Below are 24,258 nucleotides of genomic sequence, written 5' to 3' on the forward strand. Positions count from 1 at the left end.
GTTCTTATCTTTGTTTGTCACCTATTTTTTTCTCTGGAAGATCTTAAGATCTTGTTTTTTTCCAGCTATGTCTGTTAAAATGTGTTTGACTACAAATAACAGAAAATTAAATAAACAGTGGTTTAAGTAAGGGGTTTATTTGTCTCAGTCAACAAGAAGTTCAGGGATAGCATTTTCTGGGTGGTACAGCAACTCAGAGGTGCCCTCAGTGGCTCAAGAACAAGCAGGAAGTCTTTGTCCTCATGCATGTCACCTCATGGTTTTAAGATGGTTCTCTTCTGTTTTGGAGAAAGGAGGGGAAAGAGAACATGGCTAGCCTAGTCTGGCCCTTCTAAAAAGCTTCTCTGGGGGCCCCATCCTGGCTTTTGTTTACATCTTACTGGACAGCACTGGGTCACGTGGCTGCCCTTAGCCTCAGCAGAATGTGGAAAGCTGGCTATTTTAGCTGAGTATATCGCTGCCCTGAGCAAAATTAGGGCTCATTAAGTAAGGAAGAAGGGGAGAGAGATATTGGTAGGAAATATTAGTATCTGATGTACTGATTTTTAATTTTTATTTAATTTTTATTTTTTTTGAGACAGAGTCTTGCTCTGTGGCCCAGGCTGGAGGGCAGTGGCACCATCTTGGCTCACTGTAACCTCTGCCTCCTGGGTTCAAGCAATTCTCCTGCCTCAACCTCCTGAGTAGTTGGGATTACAGGCACCTGTCACCACGCCTGGCTAATTTTTGTATTTTTGTTTTAAGTAGAGACAGGGTTTCACCATGTTGGCCAGGCTGGTCTCATGAACCCCTGACCTCAAGTGATCCACTCACCTTGGCTTCCCAAAGGGCTGGTTGGTATACTGATATTTTGACTATGATGTTATACTTGGTGTATGTTTATACTTGGTGTAGGGTATGGGAAAATATTTGCAAAAGACACATCTGAGAAAAGACTGCTATCTGAAATATACAAAGAGGCTGGGCATGGTGGCTCATTCCTATAATCTTTGGCACTTTGGGAGGCCGAGGCAGGAGAATCACTTGAGCCCAGGAGTTTGAAACTAACCTGGACAAGATGGTCAGACCCTGTCTCTTCAAAATTAAAAATAAATAAATAAAAATTTCCATATATATAAAGGACTGTTAAAATTCAACAATAAGAAAATGAACAACCTAATTTAAAAATAGACAAAGGAGCAGAACAGAACAGATACCTCCAAAGATACACAGATAGCAGAGAAGCATATGAAAAGATGCTCAGCATCATATGTCATTAGGAAATTGTAAATTAACAATGAAGCCGGGTGCAGGGGTACATGCCTGTAGTCCCAGTTGCTTGGGAGGCTGAGGTGGGAGGATTGCTTGAGACCAGGAGGTTGAGACCATCCTGGGCAACATTAGTGAGATCCTATTTCTATAAAAAACTTTTTAAGAAACCCAACAACAATGTGCTATTACTAGTAGCTTATTAGAATGGCTAAAATCCCAAACACTGGCAACACAATTCCAGCAAGGCTATGGAGCAACAGGAACTCCTATTAATTGCTGGTGGGAATGCAGAAATGGAACAGCCACTTTGGAAGACAGTTGGCAGTTTCTTTTCTTTTTCTTTTTTCTTTTCTTTTTGGAGATGGTGTTTCACTCGTCACCCAGGCTGGAGTGCAATGATGTAATCTTGGCTCACTGCAACCTCTGCCTCCCAGGTTTAAGTGATTCTGCCTCAGTCTCCCAAGTAGCTGGGATTACAGGTGCCCGCCGCCACACCTAGCTAATTTTTGTATTTTTAGTAGAGATGGGGTTTCACCATGTTGGCCAGGCTGGTCTCGAACTCCTGACCTCAGGTGATCCGCCTGCTTCTGCCTCCCAAAGTGCTGGGATTACGGGTGTGAGCCACTACGCCCGGCCATAAGAATGTTTATGGCAGCTTAATTCATAATTGATAAAACTTGGAAGCAACCAAGATACCCTTTAGTTGGTAAATGGATAAACTGGCACATCCATACAATGAGAAAAAAATAAAAAGCTATTAAGCTATGAAAAGACATAGAGGAACCTTAAAAGCATACTACTAAGTGAAATAAGCCAGTCTGAAAGGCTACATACTATATGATCCCAAATACATGACATTCTGGAAAAGACAAAACTGTGTGGACTATAAAATGATCAGTGATTGCCAGATGTTGGGGGAAGGAGGGATGAATAGGTGGAGAGCAGGGTAATTACTCTGTATGATACTTTAACAGTCGGTATAAGACATTATGCATTTGTTGAAACACATTGAATATACAGCACAAAGAGTGAACCCTAACATAAACTATGGGCTTTGGGTGATTTAAAAACAGGTGGTGGCAGGAGCCTATAGTCCCAGCTACTTGGGAGGCTGAGGCAGGAGGATCACTTGAGGCCAAGAGTTAGAGGCTGTAGTGTGATAACTGCATCTGTGAATACCCGCTACATTCCAGCCTGAGCAACTTAGCGAGATCCTTTTTTTTTTTTTTTTTTTGAGATAGAGTCTGTCTCTGTCTCTCATGCTGGAGTGCAATGGCACCATCTTGGCTCACTGCAAGCTCTGCCTCCCGGGTTCATGCCATTTTCCTGCCTCAGCCTCCCAAATAGCTGGGACTACAGGCACCCACCACCACGCCCGGCTAATCTTTTGTATTTTTAGTAGAGACGGGGTTTCACTGTGTTAGCCAGGATGGTCTCAATCTCCTGACCTTGTGATCTGCCTGCCTCGGCCTCCTAAAGTATTGGAATTACAGGTGTGAGCCACCGCGCCCGGCCCGAGACCCTGTCTCTTTTATATATATATATATATATATATATATTTTTTTTTTTTTTTAATTATACTTTAAGTTCTAGGGTACATGTGCACAACGTGCAGGTTTGTTACATATGTATACATGTGCCATGTTGGTGTGCTGCACCCATTAACTCGTCATTTACATTAGGTATATCCCCTAATGCTATCCCTCCCCCTCCCCCCACCCCACGACAGGCCCCGGTGTGTGATGTTCCCCTTCCTGTGTCCAAGTGTTCTTATTGTTCAATTCCCACCTATGAGTGAGAACATGCGGTATTTGGTTTTTTGTCCTTGTGATAGTTTGCTGAGAGTGATGGTTTCCAGCTTCATCCATGTCCCTACAAAGGACAGGAACTCATCCTTTTTAATGGCTGCATGGTATTCCATGGTGTATATGTGCCACATTTTCTTAATCCAGTCTATCATTGTTGGACAATGTTGAACAACAATGTAAAGTGGTATGAGAAAAGAAAAAGACACTAATTAGTTTTTGGGAACCTTTTAATTTCTTTTTTTTTTTTTTTTGAGATGGAATTTTACTCTTGTTGCCCAGGCTGGAGTGCAATGGCGTGATCTTGGCTCACTGCAACCTCCGCCTCCCGGGTTCAAGCAATTCTCCTGCCTCTGCCTCCCGAGCAGCTGGGATTACAGGCATGCGCCATCACGACCAGCTAATTTTGTATTTTTAGTAGAGATGGGGTTTCTCCATGTTGGTCAGGCTGGTCTCAAACTCTTGATTTCAGGTGATCCGCCTGCCTTGGCTTCCCAAAGTGCTGGGATTACAGGCGTGAGCCACCGTGCCTGGCCTTAATTTCTAAATTTATTTTTTTCTTATGGTACTTTGTTTTAGGGGAAAAAAATCTCTCAAACCATGTTTTTCCTCTGTTCTCACATCACAACAATCATCATCAACACAGAAGACTTGTGTGACCAGACCAAACGTGTGGGGATTTTCCCCCACATATCAAGCAGTAGACATCAGCTAGGTGTCCTCCAATTCAATTCGAATACTCTCCACCTGGAAATAGTGTCAGATCTCACAGCTTGAGGGCTCAGTCCCACAAGACTGACTGTTCCCTCCTCCCCACCAGTTACAAGTCTGAGCCTCCAGAACTTCTGACCAACTGGCTTCAAGTTGGAGTTTCCACAACCTCCTCTTTGGGTATGATTAATTTGCTTAAGTGGCTCACAGAACTCAGGGAAACGCTTAACTTAGTTTATGGGTTTATTACATAGGATATTTTAAAGGATACAAAGAAGCCAGCTGCGGTAGCTCATGCCTGTAATCCCAGCATTTTGGGAGGCCGAGGTGGGTAGATATCTGAGGTCAGGAGTTTGAGACCAGCCTGGCCAACATGGTAAAACCTCGTCTCTACTAAAAATACAAAAATTAGCCAGGTGTAGTGGTGCATGCCTGTAATCCCAGCCACTCGAGAGGCTGAGGCAGGAGAATTGCTTGAACCTGGGAGGCGGAGATTGCAGTGAGCTGAGATTGCACCACTGTACTCCATCCTGGGCAACAGAGGGAGTCTTTGTCTCAAAAAATAAAAAAAAAGAAAGGATACAAAGAAATAGCCAAATGAAGGGATACATAGGGTGAGGTCTGGAAGGGTCCCAAGTGTAGGAGCTTCTGTCCCCATGGAGTTGGGATGTACCTCCCTCCTGGCACACGAATGAGTTCTGCACCTTCCTGTCAACCTCCACGTATTCAAAATGCTCTCTGGAAGCGCTCTGAATCCTGTTCTTTGAGATTTTATGGAGGCTTTATTACATAAGCATGAATGACAACTGTGTAGAAATGTGATTGGACAAAATAGGTATGTTCTCATATTAACCGACTGAGTGGGGAAGCCCACCAAGGCCTGTCCAGATTCTCCTTGACCTCTCTGTGCAGCATTCCTCCCTCCACAGTAATGGGCAGGACCCTTTCTAGAATGAGAATGAGGATCTCTTGACCCACAATCAGATTAGAGTCCTGCCTTGGATCAGGTAAAAGGAGGACAGGAGAAGGTCAGAGAGAGATTCTGTTTCCTGAGGACTGCTCCTGAGCCCTAAAGCACCCCAACATTATAACAGAAGACCATAACCAGGGCTATGGAGGGTTATAAGCCGGGAACCATGGACAGAAACATATATGTGTGTATAATAGCTCATGCTCCTTTACTTTTTTGGAGTCACAACTTCTTAACGGCTTGATTTCATGAGATATTTTCTTTGGTCGTCCAGAACTTTCCTCTTAAAAAAACACAGCAGAAACGAAATTTGATTTGAAATTTTTGAGATATTTTTAGAGTCATTAGCAAATCCACTAATGAATTTTCCCCAAGCAGTTAGGAGATATTTCTCTACATTACACCTTTGGGATTTGAGTGCTTTTGCTAAAAATTTAAGTTTTTTTTCCCACTACAGTTTTAATATGAACATGTGGAAAGACTTCTTGTATAGAAAAATGACTTGCAAAATAGTTTTTCAGGTTCCATGGAGTGATTTCCCCCCCTTAGGAAAAAAGAAATCAGGAATTTAAAGTTTTTATATGTATATATTTATTTTATTTTATTTTATTTTATTTATTTATTTTAAGACAGACTCTCACTCTTTTGCCCAGGCTGGGGTTCAGTGGCCTATCTCGGCTCACAGCAACCTCCGCCTCCTGGGTTCAAGCCGTTCTCCTGGCTCAGCCTCCCAAATAGCTGTGATTACAGGCGCCCACCACAATGCCTGGCTAGTTTTTATGTTTTTAGTAGAGACAGGGTTTCACCATGTTGGCCAGTCTGGTCTTGAACTCCTGACCTCAAGTGATCCAGCCGCCTTGGCCTCCCAAAGTGCTGGAATTCCAGGCATGAGCCACTGTTCCGGGCCTTTAAGTTTGATATTTTATTCAGATAAATATGGAAAAAAATTTTTAGCTTTATTGGCAAAATTTATTATTCATGTAGAAATCATCTGGTAATCTGATAGATTAAGTACAGCCCTGCAACTGGATTCTAATAAACTAAGTCCTCTAGGTCATTAAGATTGTTATTGGACATGAATTCAGTCATTGAGAAAATAAAACATTGTTTTGTTGTTCCTCAGTTGTGGGTTTTTGTTTGTTTTTGAGACGGAGCTTCACTCTTGTTGCCTAGGCTGGAGTGCAGTGGCGCGATCTCTGCTCACTGCAACTTCCGCCTCCTGGGTTCAAGTGATTTTCCTGTCTCAGCCTCCCGAGTAGCTGGGATTACAGGTGTGCGCCACCACGCCCAGCTAATTTTTTGTATTTTTAGTAGAGATGGGGTTTTACTATGTTGGCCAGGCTGGTCTCGAACTCCTGACCTTAGGTGATCCACCCACCTTGGCCTCCCAAAGTGCTGGGATTACAGGTGTGAGCCACTGTGCCCGTCCGTAGTTTTTTTTTTTTTTTTTACCCCTTGCTTTTTTTTCCCTTTCTGCTGAGATGCGTTAGGTTTTAACAGGCATGTGATTGGGCCGAGTGGCATGTGAGCAGGCTTGACAGTTAACCGCAGTTAGCTTATTGCATTTATCAGCACCAGATTGTGTGTGGTTGAAATGGCCACGGTTTGATGTTTTGTTATGAACGTTCCAGTATATCTTATAAATTACATTTCTTAAATTGATTTGTTACTACTTATAATAATGTTTGATAGTATTAAATAGAATCCTACTTATTCTGTTAAATTCATATAATTGGTAGAAGAATCATAGTCCGGTTATTACTCTTTTTTGGGACAAAGTCTTACTCTGTCACCCAGGCTGGAGTGCAGTGGTATGATCATAGATCACTGTAGCCTCAGCCTCCTGGGTTCAGGTGATGCTCTCACCCCAGCCTCCCAAGTAGCTGGGACCACAGGTGTGCACCACCATGCCTGGTTAATTTTTTTTTTTTTTTTTTTTTGAGATGAAGTCTCGCCCTGTCGCCCAGGCTGGAGTGCAGTGGTGTGATCTCGGCTCACTGCAACCTCCACCTCCTGGGTTCAAGCAGTTCTCCTGCCTCAGCCTCCCGAGTAGTTGAGATTACAGGCGCGTGCCTCCATGCCCAGCTAATATTTGTATTAGCTGGTCTCGAACTCCTGACCTCGTGATCCACCTGCCTTGGCCTCCCAAAGTGCTGGGATTACAGGTGTGAGCCACCATGCCCAGCCCACTTGGTTAATATTTTTATTATTTTTGTAGAGATAGGGTCTCCCTGTGTTACCCAGGCTGGCCTCGAACTCCTAGAGTCAAGTAATCCTCCCATCTCAGCCTCCTAAAGTGCTGGTATTATAAGCATGCAGTTGTTATTCTCTTGTTGATCTGATTATAAGGCTCTATTTAAGACAGCGTAGGCCCAACTGGCAGAAGTGGGTGATGGTTGGATATTGAGAAATAATGTTTTCTTTGCATGATCCTTAAGGAAGCTGACCTGGTTACAACTCATGAATTGGGACACAATTTTGGAGCAGAACATGATCCGGATGGTCTAGCAGAATGTGCCCCGAATGAGGACCAGGGAGGAAAGTATGTCATGTATCCCATAGCTGTGAGTGGCGATCACGAGAACAATAAGGTATGTGTGTGTTGAGAATTTTTTAATGTGGTTTGGAAAGAGGCTGTGTGTAATGATCATAATGAGAGCTCAGAAACGTATTCTGTTCCTAGGCGTTCCCCTAGGGATGGATCTGCAAATTACAAAGTACCTTGAAACGTGGCTGTGTGTTTTGGGGTGAAGCATGGTTCATCTAAATCTGGTTAAAACTATCATTTGGACTTTGTTGTCAAGCTTAATGGTGCAGATTTGAGCTCTAGGAAAAATTACTAATAATAATGGCTTTTTTTGGAGTTCTGGATTTCAGGGTCTGGTGGGCTCAGGCTTTATGTTAAAAATTTCTCATTTCATTTACAAGTTGTCATTCATTTTAACTCTACTGTACAATTTACATGTTTTTATTAACTTTTGCAGTTAAACACATAGTTTGCCTGACTACAAGCCTCATGGGAGAAAGGCCCCTGTCTGTCTTTTTCATAGCTCTCTATCTCCAGTGCCTAGCAGGAGTATCTGGCATGTAACAAATATTTGTTGAATAATTAATTGAATCATTTACTATTGAGGGTTTCTGATGGAGAATACTAGTTGATTTGGGATACTGTAAAACACTTTCAGAGACTTTAAGAGTGCTGTAACTAACTTAGAGTCCGAACTAAAAGTTGTGTTAATAAATATCTGGTTCTTTCATTTTATTTGAAGTTAAACAGCATAAAGCAGTGTGAGGAAAACAATAGTTGTGCTGCTGAGTTAAAGAGGGTTGGTGGGGAGAGCTTAAAGGAGTCTGATTCTAATCACAAAAGATTGTGAAGTATTTGTCCTGACTTCTATTTTGAGCTAGGCTGTGGGCTAATGTGCAAGCCTGCCCTGGACACAGAGGGAAAGATTACTTCTGCTTTTCCCTGGCTCTGACACCCTGCTTTCTGAAATTTCTGCCTCCTGTTCTTTTCGTGATCTTTGATTGTTGCATCTCATTTGCTTTGGCTGTTTTGTGTAAACAGTTCCTTCCTCTGTTACTTTGCATGTTATGTTTTATTTTTCCTCTGCTTGACAACTTGTGCCAGAGAAACATTTTTCTACCCCTTTTTGTCTACTCTTGCAACTTGTCAAACTGTTGAATTTTCCTTCTGTTTTCATAGTCTCTGCATTTCTAATCATGTTCGCTATAGTTCAGTGCTGTCCAGTAGAACGTTCTGCTGTGGGGCGGGAGATGTTCTGTGTCTGCTCTGCCCAGTATAGTAGCCACTAGCCCAGTGGAACAACTGAAATGTGGCTAGAAACTGAGTAACTGAATTGTAAATTCTCTTTTATTTAAAATTTTAATAATGTTTGCCTGTGATGGGAGATGGGAATGGGCATTAACTGTAAAAGGACATGAGTGACATTACTGGAAGGATGGAAATGTCCTAAAATTGACTTATGGCAATGGTTTCAATACTTGGTAAAGTTATTAGAAATCACTGAGTTATATACTTGAAATGGATGAATTTTGTGGTATGTGAAATATGTCTTAATAAAGTTGTTAATAAGCCAACAAACAAAAACAGCAGTGTGGGAGCAGAGGAAAAGTAGTGCAGATATAGAGGAGCTGTGAAGTCATGATGATCATTGTTGAAGCTGGTGAGGGGCACAGGGGCATTGATGATACCATCCTGTCTACTTCATAGATGCTTGAATATTTCTGTAATAGAAAGTGTAAAATACGTGACTAGGAACAAAATTCAAGTAGCCACATATGGTTGGTGGCTACCATATTGCATACTGTTTCTCTAAGTAATAGGTCATATGCTTCTTGGTTATGAGGATAGTGTCAGGACTTTGGAGCAAAATGTTTTACTTTGCAGACTGCCTGAGTGGACATGCATGCTGCTAACTCTTCCTGCTGCCAGTTCTGGGGCTCTTCAAAACAGCCCTGTAAGAACTTGCCAATGAGGCATGGTGGCTCACACCTGTAATCCCAGCACTTTGAGAGGCCAAGGTGGGCAGATCACTTGAGCCTAGGAGTTCAAGATCGGCCTGGGCAACATGTGAAACTCCATCTCTACAGAAAATACAAAAATTAGCTGGGCATAGAAGCACATGCTTGAGTCCCAGCTACTCAGGAGGCTAAGGTAGGAGGAACCCGGGGAGTTCAAGGCGGCAGTGAGCCAAGGTTGTGCTATTGCACTCCAGCCTGGATGACAGAGTGAGACTTTTTCTCAAAAAAAGGAAAAAGAAAAAAAGAACTTGCTAATGAGGATGGGGACTGGGAAGAACTTTTTTTTTCTGGAGCTGCCAGTCTATATCAACGAAGAACAATTTATTTATTTTGTCCTGGGCACATCACATTTAGTCTGTGTTTTTCTAGTTTGGTTGCCCAAGTAGGAGTCCCCTTCTAAGAAGATAATGTGCATCTTCTATGTTTTATTTATTATTATTTATTATGATTTTTTGAAATGGAGTCTCACTGTGTCGCCCAGGCTGGAGTGCAGTGGTGTGATCTCTGCTCACTGCAACCTCCGCCTTCCAGGTTCAAGCGATTCTCCTGCCTCAGCCTCCTAAGTAGCTGGGGTTACAGGCGCACGCCACCATGCCTGGCCATTTTTTGTAGTTTTAATAGGATGGGGTTTCACCATGTTGGCCAGTTTGGTCAACTGACTGGTCAACAAACTCCTGACCTCAGGTGATCCACCTGCCTCGGCATCTCAAAGTGCTGGGATTTACAGGCATGAGCCGCTGCACCCAGCCTATGTTTTAAATGAATTACTTAATAAAAATATTTTTAACTGGTGAAAAGGGCTTACGGGACAAAAATAAAGTAGTTCCTTGACCTAGAAAGACAGAACCCATCATCCTCTACTAGGCAAGCCCATGAAGAGCAGTCTGCCATGGGTGGACTTCTCTGTGGACAGATGACATTAGTGAAACGGAATGTAGGACCTTTGAGATTGTAACAACTTAGGAAGGTTTGCTGAAGGGAAGAGGAGGTCTTATGACAAGGATACAAACAGAAGCTGTCAGATCTTCAGGGATGTGTAGGCAGAAAGCCAGAGTTGAGCGTTGGTCCTTTTTTCGTTAGTGCTCTCCAGCTGCTTGGGAGTTGTAACTCTGACAAATCAGTGAAGAGGTCTTCTTATCTGTTCACTGTGAATTTTAACTCCATTATAACCTGATAAAATGGAGCCCAGAGATACATGATGTTGATGAATAAACCCAACAAAATGCCAACTGCCTGAGGCTCCGATTAGAATAACCAGACCCCTTAGACATCTGTACTGTAACAACAGATTTGGGCCGGGCGCGGTGGCTCACGCCTGTAATCCCAGCAGTTTGGAGGCCGAGGAGGGCAGATCATGTGGTCAAGAGATAGAGACCATTCTGGTCAACATGGTGAAACCCTGTTTCTACAAAAAATACAAAAATTACCTGGGCATGGTGGTGCACACCTGTAGTCCTAGCTACTCAGGAGGCTGAGGCAGGAGAATCACTTGAACCCGGGAGGCAGAGGTTACAGTGAGCCAAGATTGTGCCTCTGTAGTCCAGCCTGGCGACAGAGCGACTCCATCTAAAAAAAAAAAACAAACCAGATTTGAAGATGTTTTTTAAAAAGCCAGTTAGTATTTCTGTTTAAGATGAAGTCTTTGCTATCTTTCTGAAACTGGCTCCTTTGGTGTCTGATTTGGTAGTTACAGGCATCTCTGGAGGGTCTCATACACTTGGCTCTCAGGGGCTTCATGATTGTTGTCTGGGGTGAAAGTGAAGCCATTTTGGCATCTGCAGAGCACGTTGAGACCCCAACCTAAGAAGTAACTATGCTCAGTTTTCCCCAAGCCTCTTCTTTTTTTGATAACTTCAAGAGGTCTGGAAAATGACCTCAGTTTTAGAGCTCCTGATAAAACCCTCAGCCTTAAAAGGGAGTTATCCTAGTGGTTCTGTACTCCAGGGTGGGAAGCTAGTGTAGAGACTTTTTGAGACACTGGTCTTGCTGGTTGATGAAAATGTTTAGGTAACAATTTGGGATTTAATTTATGTAAAAGGTACTATTATGCCTATTACTAAGCTCAAATATTTAAACAACTTTAAACCTGGATCATCCATATAAGTAGCCAAAGAAGGAGAAGAAACCCCTTCTCCTGCATTTCTGAATCGTTTTGTCTGGGACAACATTAACCTACAGAGGTTCTTAATTCTTGTCACTGCATGAGTGGCATGCCTGAGGTGGGGAGATTTCAAGTCTGATGGAGCTACGAGCTCAAGCTCTCTGTTGTGCTATTCTGCTTGTCCTCAAGTGGGCTTTGGCTGGGATGTTTGGCCTCGGTATTTGTATAGCTCGCTTACCTTCATAAGAAGAATTCTAGATCCTTAACCAAGTTCACATCAGCCATTTAGCATTCTACGGAGGGAGGTTCCCAGTTCCATATCAGTGGCCTTTGGAGGAGACTGTGATGGCCTTGCCTTAACTCCAGGGTGGCTCTGATGGTAGTTTTACATTGAGTTTGTCTCTAGAGAAGACACAAACATTGCATGGGAATACATTTTTATGATATTATTTTGGGTCCTAATTGCCTTTTTTCTCTCAAGATGTTTTCAAACTGCAGTAAACAATCAATCTATAAGACCATTGAAAGTAAGGCCCAGGAGTGTTTTCAAGAACGCAGCAATAAAGTGTGTGGGAACTCGAGGGTGGATGAAGGAGAAGAGTGTGATCCTGGCATCATGTATCTGAACAACGACACCTGCTGCAACAGCGACTGCACGTTGAAGGAAGGTGTCCAGTGCAGGTGAGGAGTCTCTCCACAGGGATTTTGGGAAGTTGGTATAACAAGATGTCCAAAATAAGAGAAGAAAAGAAGAAGCTTTCTGGAAAGCAGTGTGACATTATGTAACAAAATGCTTGACCTTGCATGCTCCTTGGTTTAGCAGTCCTATAGTTAAAATAATTTTTTTTTTTTTTTTTTTTTTTTGAGACAGTGTCTTGCTCTGTCGCCAGGCTGGAGTGCAGTGGCGCGATCTTGGCTTACTGCAATCTCTGCCTCCCGGGTTCAAGTGATTCCCCTGCCTTAGCCTCCTGAGTAGGTGGGACTAGAGGCATGCACCACCACGCCCGGCTAATTTTTTGTATTAGTAGAGACGAGGTTTCACCATGGTGGCCAGGATGGTCTCCAACTCCTGACCTTGTGATCCATCCACCTCGGCCTCCCAAAGTGCTGGGATTACAGGTGTGAGGCACCGTGCCTGGCAAAATAATCTTTTTTATTTTATTTTTTATTTTATTTATTTATTTATTTTGAGATGGAGTCTCGCTCTGTTGCCAGGCTGGAGTGCAGTGGCGCGATCTCAGCTCACTGCAATCTCTGCCTCCCAGGTTCAAGCGATTCCCCTGCCTCAGCCTCCCCAGTAACTGGGAGTACAGGTATGCACCATCACGCCTGGCTGATTTTTTGTATTTTAGTAGAGACGGAGTTTTAGCATGTTGGCCGGGATGGTCTCGATCTCCTGACTTCATGATCTGCCTGCCTTGGCCTCCCAAAGTGCTGGGATTACAGAGGGGAGCCACCGCGCCCGGCCTTTATTTTATTTTATTTTTGAGACAGGGTCTCAGTCTGTTGCCCAAGATGGAGTGCAGTGGCACAATCATGGCTCACTGCAGCCTCAACCTCCCAGGCTCAATCAGTCCTCCCACTTCAGCCTCCCAGATAGACAGGACTACAGGTGTGTGCCACCTGGCTAATTTTTTTTGTATTTTTTATAGAGGTGGGGTTTTGCCATGTTGCCCAAGCTGGTTGTAAAGTCCTGGGCTCAAGTGATCCACCCTTCTAAGCCTCCTAAAGTGTGGAGATTCTAGGTGTGAGGCACCATGCCTGGCCCAAATAATCTTTTATTTCTTCTTTTTTTTTGAGACGGAGTCTTGCTCTGTCGCCCAGGCTGGAATGCAGTGGTGTGATCTCGGCTCACAGCAACCTCCGCCTCCTGGGTTCAAGCCATTCTCCTGCCTCAGCCTCCCCAGTAGCTGGGATTACAGTGTGCACCACCACACCCAGCTAATTTTTGTGTTTTTAGTAGAGATGGGGTTTCACCACGTTGGCCAGGCTGGTCTCGAACTCCTGACTTCGTGATCTGCCCGCCTTGGCCTCCCAAAGTGTTGGGATTACAGGTGTGAGCCACCGCTCCTGGTGGCCCAAAGAATCTTTTGGGCAACAGAGATGTATAAGATTTAACAAGGTTTTTTTATGGCTACATCCTAATAGCAAAATTTTGGAAACAATCAAAATGACAATCTTGGGATATGAATGTTATCATGATTCTATGCACTGGAATAGTGTGGAGGAAGTAGGTTACAAGTCAGAAAGTTACCCAGGTTTTCATTTTTTATATCCACTGATAGACCAATGCCTGGCTTAGAAGTAAAAGGGTTAAACTTCAGTTTTCTGGTGAATAATTGAGATTTAACTGGATACAGTGCATATTAACGCTGTAAATACTGATGGGGAGTAGAGTTCTGGCTGCCGAGTGTCTTAGCTATGGATTGCCTTGTGGCCCCACCTTGTCTTTTTTTGTTTGTTTTGAGACAGAGTCTCACCCTGTTGACCAGGCTGGAGTGCAGTGGCGCAATCTTGGCTCACTGCGACCTCTGCCTTCCAGGTTCAAGCGATTCTCCTGCCTCAGCCTCCCAAGTAGCTGGGATTACAGGCGTGAAGCACCATGCCCGGCTAATTTTTTGTATCTTTAGTAGAGACGGGGTTTCACCATGTTGGCCAGGCTGGTCTCAAACTCCTGACCTCATGGTCCACCCGCCTCATCTTTTTCGTTTGTTTGTTTTTTTTTTGAGACAGAATTTCTCTCTTGTTGCCTAGGCTGGAGTGCTGTGGTGCGATCTCGGCTCACTGCAACCTCCGCCTCCTGGGTTCAAGCGATTCTCCTGCCTCAGCCTCTTAAGTAGCTGGGATTACAGGAGCGCGCCACCATGCCTGGCTAATTTTTGTATTTTTAGTAGAGATGGGGTTTCACCATGTTGGCCAGGCTCATCTTGAACTCTCCTGACCTCAGGTGATCCACCCACCTCGGCCTCCCAAAGTGTTGGGTTGGGATTATAGGCGTGAGCCACCTTGCCCAGCCCATCTTGTCTTTTTTAAATTAATGCGTTAAATGAATGAAAACCAAGGGCACCAAGATGTTTCAAAGGTGATTGCTGTGTTCCCATTCTTTTCTACTACAGTGTGGCATTGATGTGACCTTACGCACATTAGGAAAGGACAAAGTGTGTGCAGGTATCTCTAGCAGCGGAGATGTCTGATGATGTAGGAGTGGGTGATGGAACCAGGAGGTCTTCCCCTGTGATCTTCAGGTCACTGTAATGTAACTGTAGCGTTTGATTTGACTTGGGGCTATAACTTGAATTGCTCTGTTCTTGTCTACTGTTCTTCTCCAGTGATAGGAATAGTCCTTGCTGTAAAAACTGTCAGTTTGAGACTGCCCAGAAGAAGTGCCAGGAGGCAATTAATGCTACTTGCAAAGGCGTGTCCTACTGCACAGGTTCGTGTTCTTGTTGCTTTCTTGGAATGCTGTGGGTCAAGTGTGTGTGTGTCTTTGAAAAACAAGATTATGTTTTGTTCAGATGAAAGACACCCTATTTTTAACCTCATATGCCGGGTCGAGTTTCTGGCACTCCTTAGTTTGTGACACTTGGCTTTGGTGGGTTTAAGACCTGTTTTTATTTCTCTTTCATTTCCATCACTCTTTCTCCTCACAGATATCCACTCTACTGTGGTTAATATTTGCCTGGATATGTGTATATCCTTGAAAGATAATATAGTGTTATTTTGTGTATGTATGTGTTTTTAATGTGCCAAAATGATATTCTATCTTAAATTTACTTTTAAAAAATTCAGTATCATGTTTTAAAGAATTATCCGTATTGTACTACAGATAATTTAACAAGGTTTTTTTATGGCTACATCCTAATAGCAAAATTTTGGAAACAATCAAAATGACAATCTTGGGATAATGAATGTTATCATGAATCTATACACTGGAATAGTGTGGAGGAAGCAGGATACAAGTTAGAAGGTTAACCAGTTTTTCTATATGTATCTATATGTATTTCACTGTTGGGGGCACCTACATATTGTTTAGTTATATGATTGGCTGTGTTTTACTTACAGTTCACCAAGTGGTAGCTACTTCCATTGCCTTCATCCCCTTGATATTCCAGATAGGACACAGATCGCATCCTCCTACGTCCCTTCAGGAACCCGTGTGTTTCTCTGGGTACTGAGGAGTGTCATTGTGTAGTCACAGAGGCAGGATACGCTGGTCTCCAGAGCACCACTGCTAGGTTGCCTGTGTCTGAGGACTCCTGTATCTGGCCAGGACGTTCTGGCCAACACTTGGAATTACCCTGCTGTCCTATTAGCATGATGAGTATAAAGTCATCTCTTATTCTTAGATTTTTTTTTTAACAGCCCTTGTCCTAATGCACTTACTTACATTTTTCTTGAGCATCTCTTTATATTTTTCAGCTATTCAGATTACTCCTGTGAATAGCCAGTTCATATATTTGGTTCATTTTTTAAAAATTGGGTTTCATGTTATTTCACTACTGTGGATTTGGAGGAGTTCTTACGTATTCTTCCATTTGGTTTGCATACACCTCCTATCTGTTGCCATTCTCAGAACAGAAATCTTTAATTTTAACGTAATCAAATCCATCATTTTGTTGTGTGTGTGTGTTTATTTTTTAAACACATGGTTCAGAAAAGCCATGACGGACGGTTAGAAAGATATTTTCCACAGCTGCTTCTATTAGCTTCGTAAGTTGTCCTTTTACATTCAGGACTTGAATCTTTCTGGAGCTAACCTTTCCGGGTGTCCAGTATCTTCTGTTGTTTGGTCAATTGTTGCTTTAAAAATTTCAAAGCTATATTATTACTAGGTATATAAACGGACATATCTCTACATCTTTATCTGCTGTTCCTTACCAGTATATAATGTTCCTTTTTTACCCTTGTGATGTTTTTTGACTTAAATTGTCAAAAAGCAATATTCAGTTTGCTATTCTATTTTTTTTGTTCCTCTGATATATCTGTCCCATTCTTATATTTTTCAAAATTTGTCTCTCTTGGTTGGTTGGTTGGATTTTGTAATAGCTTTATTGATACATAATTCACACCCATGCAGTTTGCCCATTTAAAGTGTACAGTTTAATGATTTTTAGTATATTCAGATTTATGCAGTCATCACCACAATTAATTTTAGAACATTTACATTACTCCAGAAAGAAACCCTGTATCCTTTAGCTATGATCCTCCAATCCCTCCATTCCCCACAACTCAGAGCAACCACTAACCACCCTATTCTTTATGGATTTGTCTGTTTTGAACATTTCATATAAATGGAATTATACAATATGTGGTCTTTCGTGACCACATATTGTATGACTGGCTTCTTTCACTGAATATAGCATTTTCAAGGTTCATATATGTCATAGCATGTATCAGTACTTCATGTACTTTTATTGCTGGGTAATATTCCATTGCATGGATATGCGACATTTTGCTTATTCATTCATTGGTTGATAGACATTTGGGTTGCTTCCACTTTTTTGCTATAACAAATAATGCTGCTGTGAACATTTATATATGAGTTTTTGTGTGGAGAATTCCTTTGGATATTATTCAGGAATAGAATTTCTGGGTCATATGGTAACTATGCTTAATGTTTTGAGGAGCTGTCAGACTGTTTTCCAAAATGGCTACACCATTTTACAGTCTCAGCAGCATTGTATGAGGGTCCCAGCTTCTCCATATCCTCACCAACACTTGTTATTGTCTTTTTTATTATAACTATCCTAGGTTTTGTGATAAGTATGCAAACAGAAAGCTGGAGGTCTTCAGGGACCTAGTGAATGAAGTTGTGTCTTATTTTGGCTTGACTTTGGTTTCAAGTGTGCATATTATGACATGTTGCCCATGTTTTTATCTTCTGATATCTGTCACTATCACATTACTTTGCCAAATGTTAGGAACCTGATGGCTGGGCACGGTGGCTCACGCCTGTAATCCTAGCACTTTGGGAGGCCGAGGTGGGCAGATCACGAGGTCAGGAGATCGAGACCATCCTGGCTAACACGGTGAAACCCCATCTCTACTAAAAGACAAAAAATTAGCTGGGCGTGGTGGCGGGTGCCTGTAGTCCCAGCTACTCGGGAGGCTGAGGCAGGAGAATGGTGTGAACCCAGGAGGCGGAGCTTGCAGTGAGCCGAGATCACACCACTGCACTCCAGCCTGGGCAACAGAGCAAGACTCTGTCTCAAAAAAAAAAAAACCAAAAAAAACAAATGTTAGGAACCTGAATATCTAAATCAAGCTTTAAAGAAGCATTTGCTAGCTATGCTCAATGTTTCATCTTCACTGTAATAATAAAATAGATTGAGAAAAATGCCTTCTTTTAAATAAACATAAGTAAAACAATTTGAAAACATGTTTGTTCTTATCAAACAGCCTTTTGTTCCCTTGATATTTTATACAAAATAGTAGATAGCAGAGGATAAGTTCCTGATAAGGAATCAGTATTTTCTAGCAAGAGAAGCTAGAGAACAACAACTTCAAAAGAAAAAGAAGAAAGAAAAAAAGCAATTAGCATTTCACAACCAGCAGCGGCAACATCACCTGGGAACTTACTAGAAATGGAAATTGTCAGTCCCCTCCCTGGATCTACTGCACCAAAAAATGTGGGGAGTCCAGCAGTCTGTGCTGTGTAACCTTCTGTCAGGTGATTTCCATGCATGCTAAACTTTGGGGACCATGCTAGATAGATGATACTATTTTCAGAATTATTTTCCTACCTGTCTAATACTCTGACTTTAGTCTTTTAAGAACAGATGCTTCGGCCGGGCGCAGTGGCTCATGCTTGTAATCCCAGCACTTTGGGAGGCCGAGGCGGGCGGATCACGAGGTCAGGAGATCGAGACCACGGTGAAACCCCATCTCTACTAAAAAAAAAAAAACACACAAAAAATTAGCCAGGTGTGGTGGCGGGCGCCTGTAGTCCCAGCTACTCAGAGAGGCTGAGGCAGGAGAATGGCGTGAACCTGGGAGGCGGAGCTTGCAGTGAGCCGAGATCGCGCCACTGCACTCCAGCCTGGGTGACAGAGCGAGACTCCATCTCAAAAAAAAAAAAAAGAACAGATGCTCAACAGATATTTATTGAGCATTTTTTAATGTATCAGGGCAGTATCATATACCAAAAATACAATAATGATCCACAGTATAAACCTTCCCTGAGCTCACTGGACATCATACTTTCAGTAATAGTTTGTTAAATGACTGTTGACACGATGAATGCCCAGTGCTCATGAACGGTTTTATGAGAACAGAGGCAAAGTGCCTGGTTATCTGTTGGGTACTTAATAAACCATCACTTTTGTTTGAAACTGGCCAGATCCCTGTACATTTTGTGTGACTGCTCTGAACCCTTCAAGTCAGAATCCTTTTGATTGGCTTTATTCTTCAGCTGAAAGGCCAGTCCAGAGCTGTGGATATGTAGTCCATTGCTTTCATAAAGTGTTTTTTTCCTCCTCCTCTATTTGTGTTGACTTTTAGCTACTTGTGCTATTCATTTTCCAGAATGATTCACTCATTCCATCCTGTATCTCCCAGTTTAACTTTCTTTGGTGGGTTTTCTTTGGCATTATTGGCCTCGGCACAGTGGCTTGTGCCTATAATTCCAGCACTTGGAAGGCCAAGGTGGGAGGATCCCTTGAGCCCAGCAGTTTGACACCAGTGTGGGCAACACAGGGAGATGTTGTCTCTCAAAAAAAAAGAAAGAAAATTAGCCAGGTATAGTGGCGTATGCCTGAAGTCCTAGGTACTTGTGAGGCTGAGGCAGGAGGATTGCCTGAACCTAGGAGTTTGAGGCTATAGTAAGCTATGATCACACACCTGCCTTCCAGCCTGGGTGACAGACTGAGACCCTGTCTCAAAAGAAAAATAAAAAGAATAATTGATTTATTTAAGAAATATTTGTAGTATACCTATGATAGGGATTGGAGATAACTTAATAGATTTGATCATTGCTGTCATGGGGCTTACCAGTCTAGTAGAGGGAAAACAGAAAATAACATTAAATATATATATAAATTGCAAAACATATGCAATGAAGGAGAGGAGTGTGATAGTGCATAATGGAAGTGGGAGGCCACATCAACTTAGCATCCTCAGGGATATCTCAGAAAACCTTTGAGACAAAACTTAATCCATAAGAAAAGCCAGCTAATTGCCCCAAAAGAGTGGAAACACCAGCATTCCAGGTAGAAGGTATAGTATCTATTAATATTGAAGGAACTGAATGGAGGTTGTCATAGCTAAAGCGATAGGCTGTGGGAGAGTTGTGTGTGATGAAGTCAGGGCCAGATAGGGAAGGCTGTGGAGTTCTTTTAACCCTTCAAAGTTTGCAATTTATTCTAAGTAATAGCACATAGGATATTCTTTTATATATGGCTGTGAGATGCAGAAGTGAAGACCATGCATTCTAACTGGGGCTTGGGAGGCCAGGGACTCATGCAGCCTAGCCTGGCACATAGCCAGGCACTCCCATTTAAATGCTGATTGCTGGTGAGATGCAGGCTCTTGTCCTAGCTCTGTAGGTCACTTTTTGCTGTTTGCAAGGTAAGATGCTCACTTATATGAGAAACAGTGTATTATGCACCTATAGAACTGGTGGCTCATTCTTTTTGTTATGACTGGTGTTTGCTTCCAGGTAATAGCAGTGAGTGCCCGCCTCCGGGAAATGCTGAAGATGACACTGTTTGCTTGGATCTTGGCAAGTGTAAGGATGGGAAATGCATCCCTTTCTGCGAGAGGGAACAGCAGCTGGAGTCCTGTGCGTGTAATGGTGAGCAGTTTTATGCCCAGTCCAGCAGCAGGAGAAAACATGGCCTTTGTCTGCCAGGCTCCCTTCCTCCATTTGGAGGTCGTGCTAATGACAGCAGTGGTGAGATCCAAGCCGAGGATGAGGGGAGGGGGAAGAGCAGGGTAGTGTCTGGAGACAGGCATCTCTGCACGCAGATCCACCATACGTGGGAGACCTATCCTGTTGGTGTTTCTTCTTGCTGCATTTTCAGGCCATATGGCAGGCTTCGAGGTAGGAGAGGAGGGAATTTTGTTGGGGGTGGGTGGGTGGGTAGGTAGAGGTGTGTCCTAGCCTTCCTCTGCTCCAGATCACACAAACCACGAAAGTAGCAGTAGCTATCTACATTACATTGGCATGGAACTAGGATACTCCTGCAACAACTCCACCAGAGAGAGCTGATTCCAGGATCTAACCCCACTAGATGAGGATTTTTGCAGTTATCAAGAAGGCTGGGTCTGCTCCCCTCTGATCTCTTAGAGCAGCCTGGGGCAGAAGCCTCTCTCCTGCTGGCCTGTCAGTTTTCCTTAGGTTTCTGTGCTATTTTGGAACCCCTGGGTTTGAAGGCATCCTCATGGACTGGTCAGGGACTGGCTGGACTCTGCTTCCCACCCCACTTAAACCATGGAGCACGTGGGAGTCGATGAGGGAGTTCTCTTGCTTTCAAAATAGAGAGCCAGGTGTGGTGACTCACACCTGTAATCCCATCACTTTAGGAGGCCGAGGTGGGCAGATCACTTGAGGTCAGGAGTTCGAGAGCAGCTTGGTCAACATGATGAAATGCTATCTCTACTAAAAATAAAAAAAATGATCCGGGTGTGGTAGCATACAACTGTAATCCCAGCTGCTAGGGAGGCTGAGGCAGGAGAATTGCCTGAACCCAGGGGGCGGAGGTTGCAGTGAGCTGAGATCGCACCACTACACTCCAGCCTGGGTGACAGAGCAAGACTCCATTTCAAATAAATAAATAAATAAAAATAAAATAAATAAAAGACAAGAACCCAGTAGTTAAAATCACTGGATTGGAAGCTCACCATCCATACAGTGGAGTAAGGAACTCTTCCAAGTTCAATAATGTGTAGGTAAAGAAGATAGGTTGAGGGCAGTGTCTCACATCTATAATCCCAGCACTTTGGGAGGCCACGGTGGGTGGATCACTTGAGCTCAGGAGTTGTTTGAGACCAGCCTGGGCAACATTGTGAAACCTCATCTCTTAAAAAAAAAAAAAGATGATAACACATAGTAGATGCCAAATAAGAAATCTGTTGTGTTGAATGGCAAGAGGCTTGGGGTGCTCTGGAAGGACAGAGCCTGACACAGTAAAAGTCCAAGAAATATTTTATAAATTAGTGAATGATGAAAAGGTTTTCTTTTTTTTTTTGAAATGGAGTCTCACTCTCACCCAGGCTGGAGTGCAGTGGCGCGATCTCAGGTCACTGCAGCCTCCGCCTTCTGGGTTCAAGCGATTCTCATGCTTCAGCCTCCTGAGTAGCTGGGACTACAGGCAAGCACCACCACACCTGGCTAATTTTTAAATTTTTAGTAGAGATGGGGTCTTGCCATGTTGGCCAGGCTGTTCCCGAACTCCTGGCCTCAAGTGATCTGCCTGCCTTGGCCTCCCAAAGTGCTGGGATTACAAACGAGAGCCACTGCTCCCGGCCTTTTCTGAAAAGGTTTTCTTTTTGCTTGTTTTGTCTTGATTTTGTAGTTGATTTTTTTCTTCTCCTAAGTATAAATATGGTTTAATTTTCTGGCATTTCTGCCATTCCTATGTATGCCCACATGGCTCACAGATGCCCAGTGTTTTATCCTGTGACCTGTCAGAGCTGTTCTTGGTGGAGGAGTCATGGAGCTTTGGCTGCAGGGCTCATGCCCCTGGGGTCACTTAGCTCCCCACCCAAGGGTGGACAGTTGTGTCCCAGCTGCTCTCGCTTTCAGGGAGCCAGTGTGGGCCCTGAGGGGCACACTTTAGACTGAAAAGCCAAGGATTGAAGTCGGCAGGGTAACAAGAAAGTTGGGACAAAGGGAAACATTTAGAAGAGCATTGTGAGGGGCTTGGAGAGAATAGTTAGACTTTTAAGAGAGGTCTTTAATCTAGAACGGATTTTTCTCTGTTTTTTTTTTTTTTAAACCTTGTGGCCTCTGTCACTGAAGGCTGAGGAGTGCGACCTCAGAAACTACTCCTTGGTGGGGGCTATGGATAGTATTAGCTATTGAAATAAAAAATAAATGTGATTTCTTACCTCTTTGGGAGCATGGTCAGGGAGGAAAGAGGAGACAGGAGGAGAGGCAGGTCTCAGAACAATCCAGCTGTCAATGCGTGTTCTCTGTTCCAGAAACTGACAACTCTTGCAAGGTGTGCTGCAGGGACCTTTCTGGCCGCTGTGTGCCCTACGTCGATGCTGAACAAAAGAACTTATTTTTGAGGAAAGGAAAGCCCTGTACAGTAGGATTTTGTGACATGAATGTGAGTATTTATGTACAGCTTTTTCTGTAACAGCCAGATAGGAAGTTTTTATTTTGTAAGTACTTGATTTTGCAGATGAAATCAAAACACAAGTGGGGCTACATCCTTCTGGCCCATTGTTATCTATGGGTATTACTTAGGAGAAGACGGAGTGCTTTCAGGTCCCTGCCTGTAGTTTCCTTCCATAGTGGGAAGCTTTGAGCCTAGAGACTGAGAAGGACTGGGGTGGGGACTTTATGGTAAAGTTGGCTGGTTTCAGGCAGTGGGTCCTAATTATGTTTTCCTAGATTACTTACAGAACTAAGATTGCAAAATTATTCAGGGTGTGATTTTGGAACAGGTGCTGAATGAGTAGGAAAGACCTAGAAGGCTGCTTGACTTACTTAAGCCAGACCCTTTTGTTCTCTAGAGAAGCATAATTTTGCTCATTCAGAATGATGGGAGAGAGTTTCAAGGTTTAAGAGGCTTCACAGGGAGTCTGGCTGTGTTCTTCACTGTCCACTGTGTATGTGTAGAGTCCTTACTGGAATGCCTCATCTTTAGCAAACTGGTTTTCTTGATTTTTGTCTCCTGGTAATTCTAAGTCACTTGTAAAAATAGACTAATTATGAAAGTGTTAATGACAGTATGTCCTACTTTCTTGGGTACTCATTATGCGGAAGTTATTGCCTTGTGTCAAAGATGGGAAAACGTTTCATTTTAATGAAGCCCTTTACATGTCAGTTATTTTTATAAAGCTACATTGCTTCTGAATACATTGTGTTTGGGAATGATGCTGTATGTATGTTTTTTCTTCATAGGGCAAATGTGAGAAACGAGTACAGGATGTAATTGAACGATTCTGGGATTTCATTGACCAGCTAAGCATCAATACTTTTGGTAGGTGATTTCCCCAGATTACTTACTGACAGCTGAGTCGATTTCTGTGATGACATTAGAAAAGTGTGCTTTCAGAGTGATGTGCTCTAATTCTGCAGTAGAAGGTGGAAATATTCACAGCTTTAGTTATGAAACAACTTTGTTGGCTAGAATAAAATGAACGCATAGATAGTCTGTCCCCGTGGAGCTTGGATGCACAGATTTTCTGACAAGGGAAATAAAGTCAAAATATTGGCTTCCTTCTTTACCCAAAAATATACATGTGATTAGCATAAGCATAGTTTAATGCTATAGACTGAATCCTGATTGATGTAAGAGTGTTTATTTGACTGAATGCTATATACTGAATCCTGTTTGATGTAAAAGTGGGCCTCATATTTTGCAGAAGCAGGGTATATCATGTCCTCACGAGTCCATAATTTAATCACAAAAATAATATCCAGGTAACAAAAACTTTGTCTTCTTAAGCATTTACTAGTAGTAGCATTCCATATGATTAGTCTGTTGACACCGTTACTCCAGGTAGTATGTTGAATATTCTGCAATCTCTTCCTGTCAGCCAGTATATGAGGGCTATTTCTTTAAAAGCACTTGGTATGAAGAGATGGTGTAATACAGGCAGCACAGACATTCTTCTCTCGGTAGTAGTGTCTAGCCAGCAGCTCTGGCATTTGACACAATGGTAATATCCTAAGAGCATTTCACTTTAGATTTGTGAAGTAC

At 42.9% G+C, this 24,258-nt stretch overlaps 1 protein-coding gene and 1 long non-coding RNA gene across 7 annotated transcripts in view; one reads left to right on the top strand and one right to left on the bottom strand.

Annotated features, from left to right (window-relative positions):
- The window catches only part of ADAM17 (ADAM metallopeptidase domain 17), a 67,992-nt gene that overhangs the window by 39,945 nt on the left and 3,789 nt on the right, over positions 1–24,258 (top strand). For all 4 annotated transcript variants that reach the window (XM_055253850.2, XM_063623979.1, XM_055253851.2 and 1 more), the window contains 6 exons: positions 7,176–7,328; positions 11,865–12,064; positions 14,713–14,816; positions 20,040–20,174; positions 22,526–22,656; positions 23,457–23,535. In XM_055253850.2, coding sequence (XP_055109825.2) covers positions 7,176–7,328; positions 11,865–12,064; positions 14,713–14,816; positions 20,040–20,174; positions 22,526–22,656; positions 23,457–23,535 — 802 coding nt within the window. The remainder of the gene's footprint in view (positions 1–7,175; positions 7,329–11,864; positions 12,065–14,712; positions 14,817–20,039; positions 20,175–22,525; positions 22,657–23,456; positions 23,536–24,258) is intronic.
- LOC129468383 (uncharacterized) lies at positions 114–22,591 on the bottom strand. 3 transcript variants are annotated; one of them, XR_010117261.1, is made up of 4 exons: positions 22,433–22,591; positions 15,444–18,273; positions 11,622–11,785; positions 8,050–8,985 (listed from the first exon to the last, which is right to left on the bottom strand). It is a non-coding gene; the product is annotated as an uncharacterized lncRNA (long non-coding RNA). The 3 variants fall into 3 exon arrangements; XR_010117262.1 differs by lacking the exons at positions 8,050–8,985; positions 22,433–22,591 and adding an exon at positions 114–278 and having other exon boundaries at positions 15,444–19,238; XR_010117263.1 differs by lacking the exon at positions 22,433–22,591 and having other exon boundaries at positions 15,444–19,255.

Source organism: Symphalangus syndactylus, chromosome 18 (genome assembly GCF_028878055.3).
Source record: "Symphalangus syndactylus isolate Jambi chromosome 18, NHGRI_mSymSyn1-v2.1_pri, whole genome shotgun sequence".
NCBI classification, from domain to species: Eukaryota; Metazoa; Chordata; class Mammalia; order Primates; family Hylobatidae; genus Symphalangus; species Symphalangus syndactylus.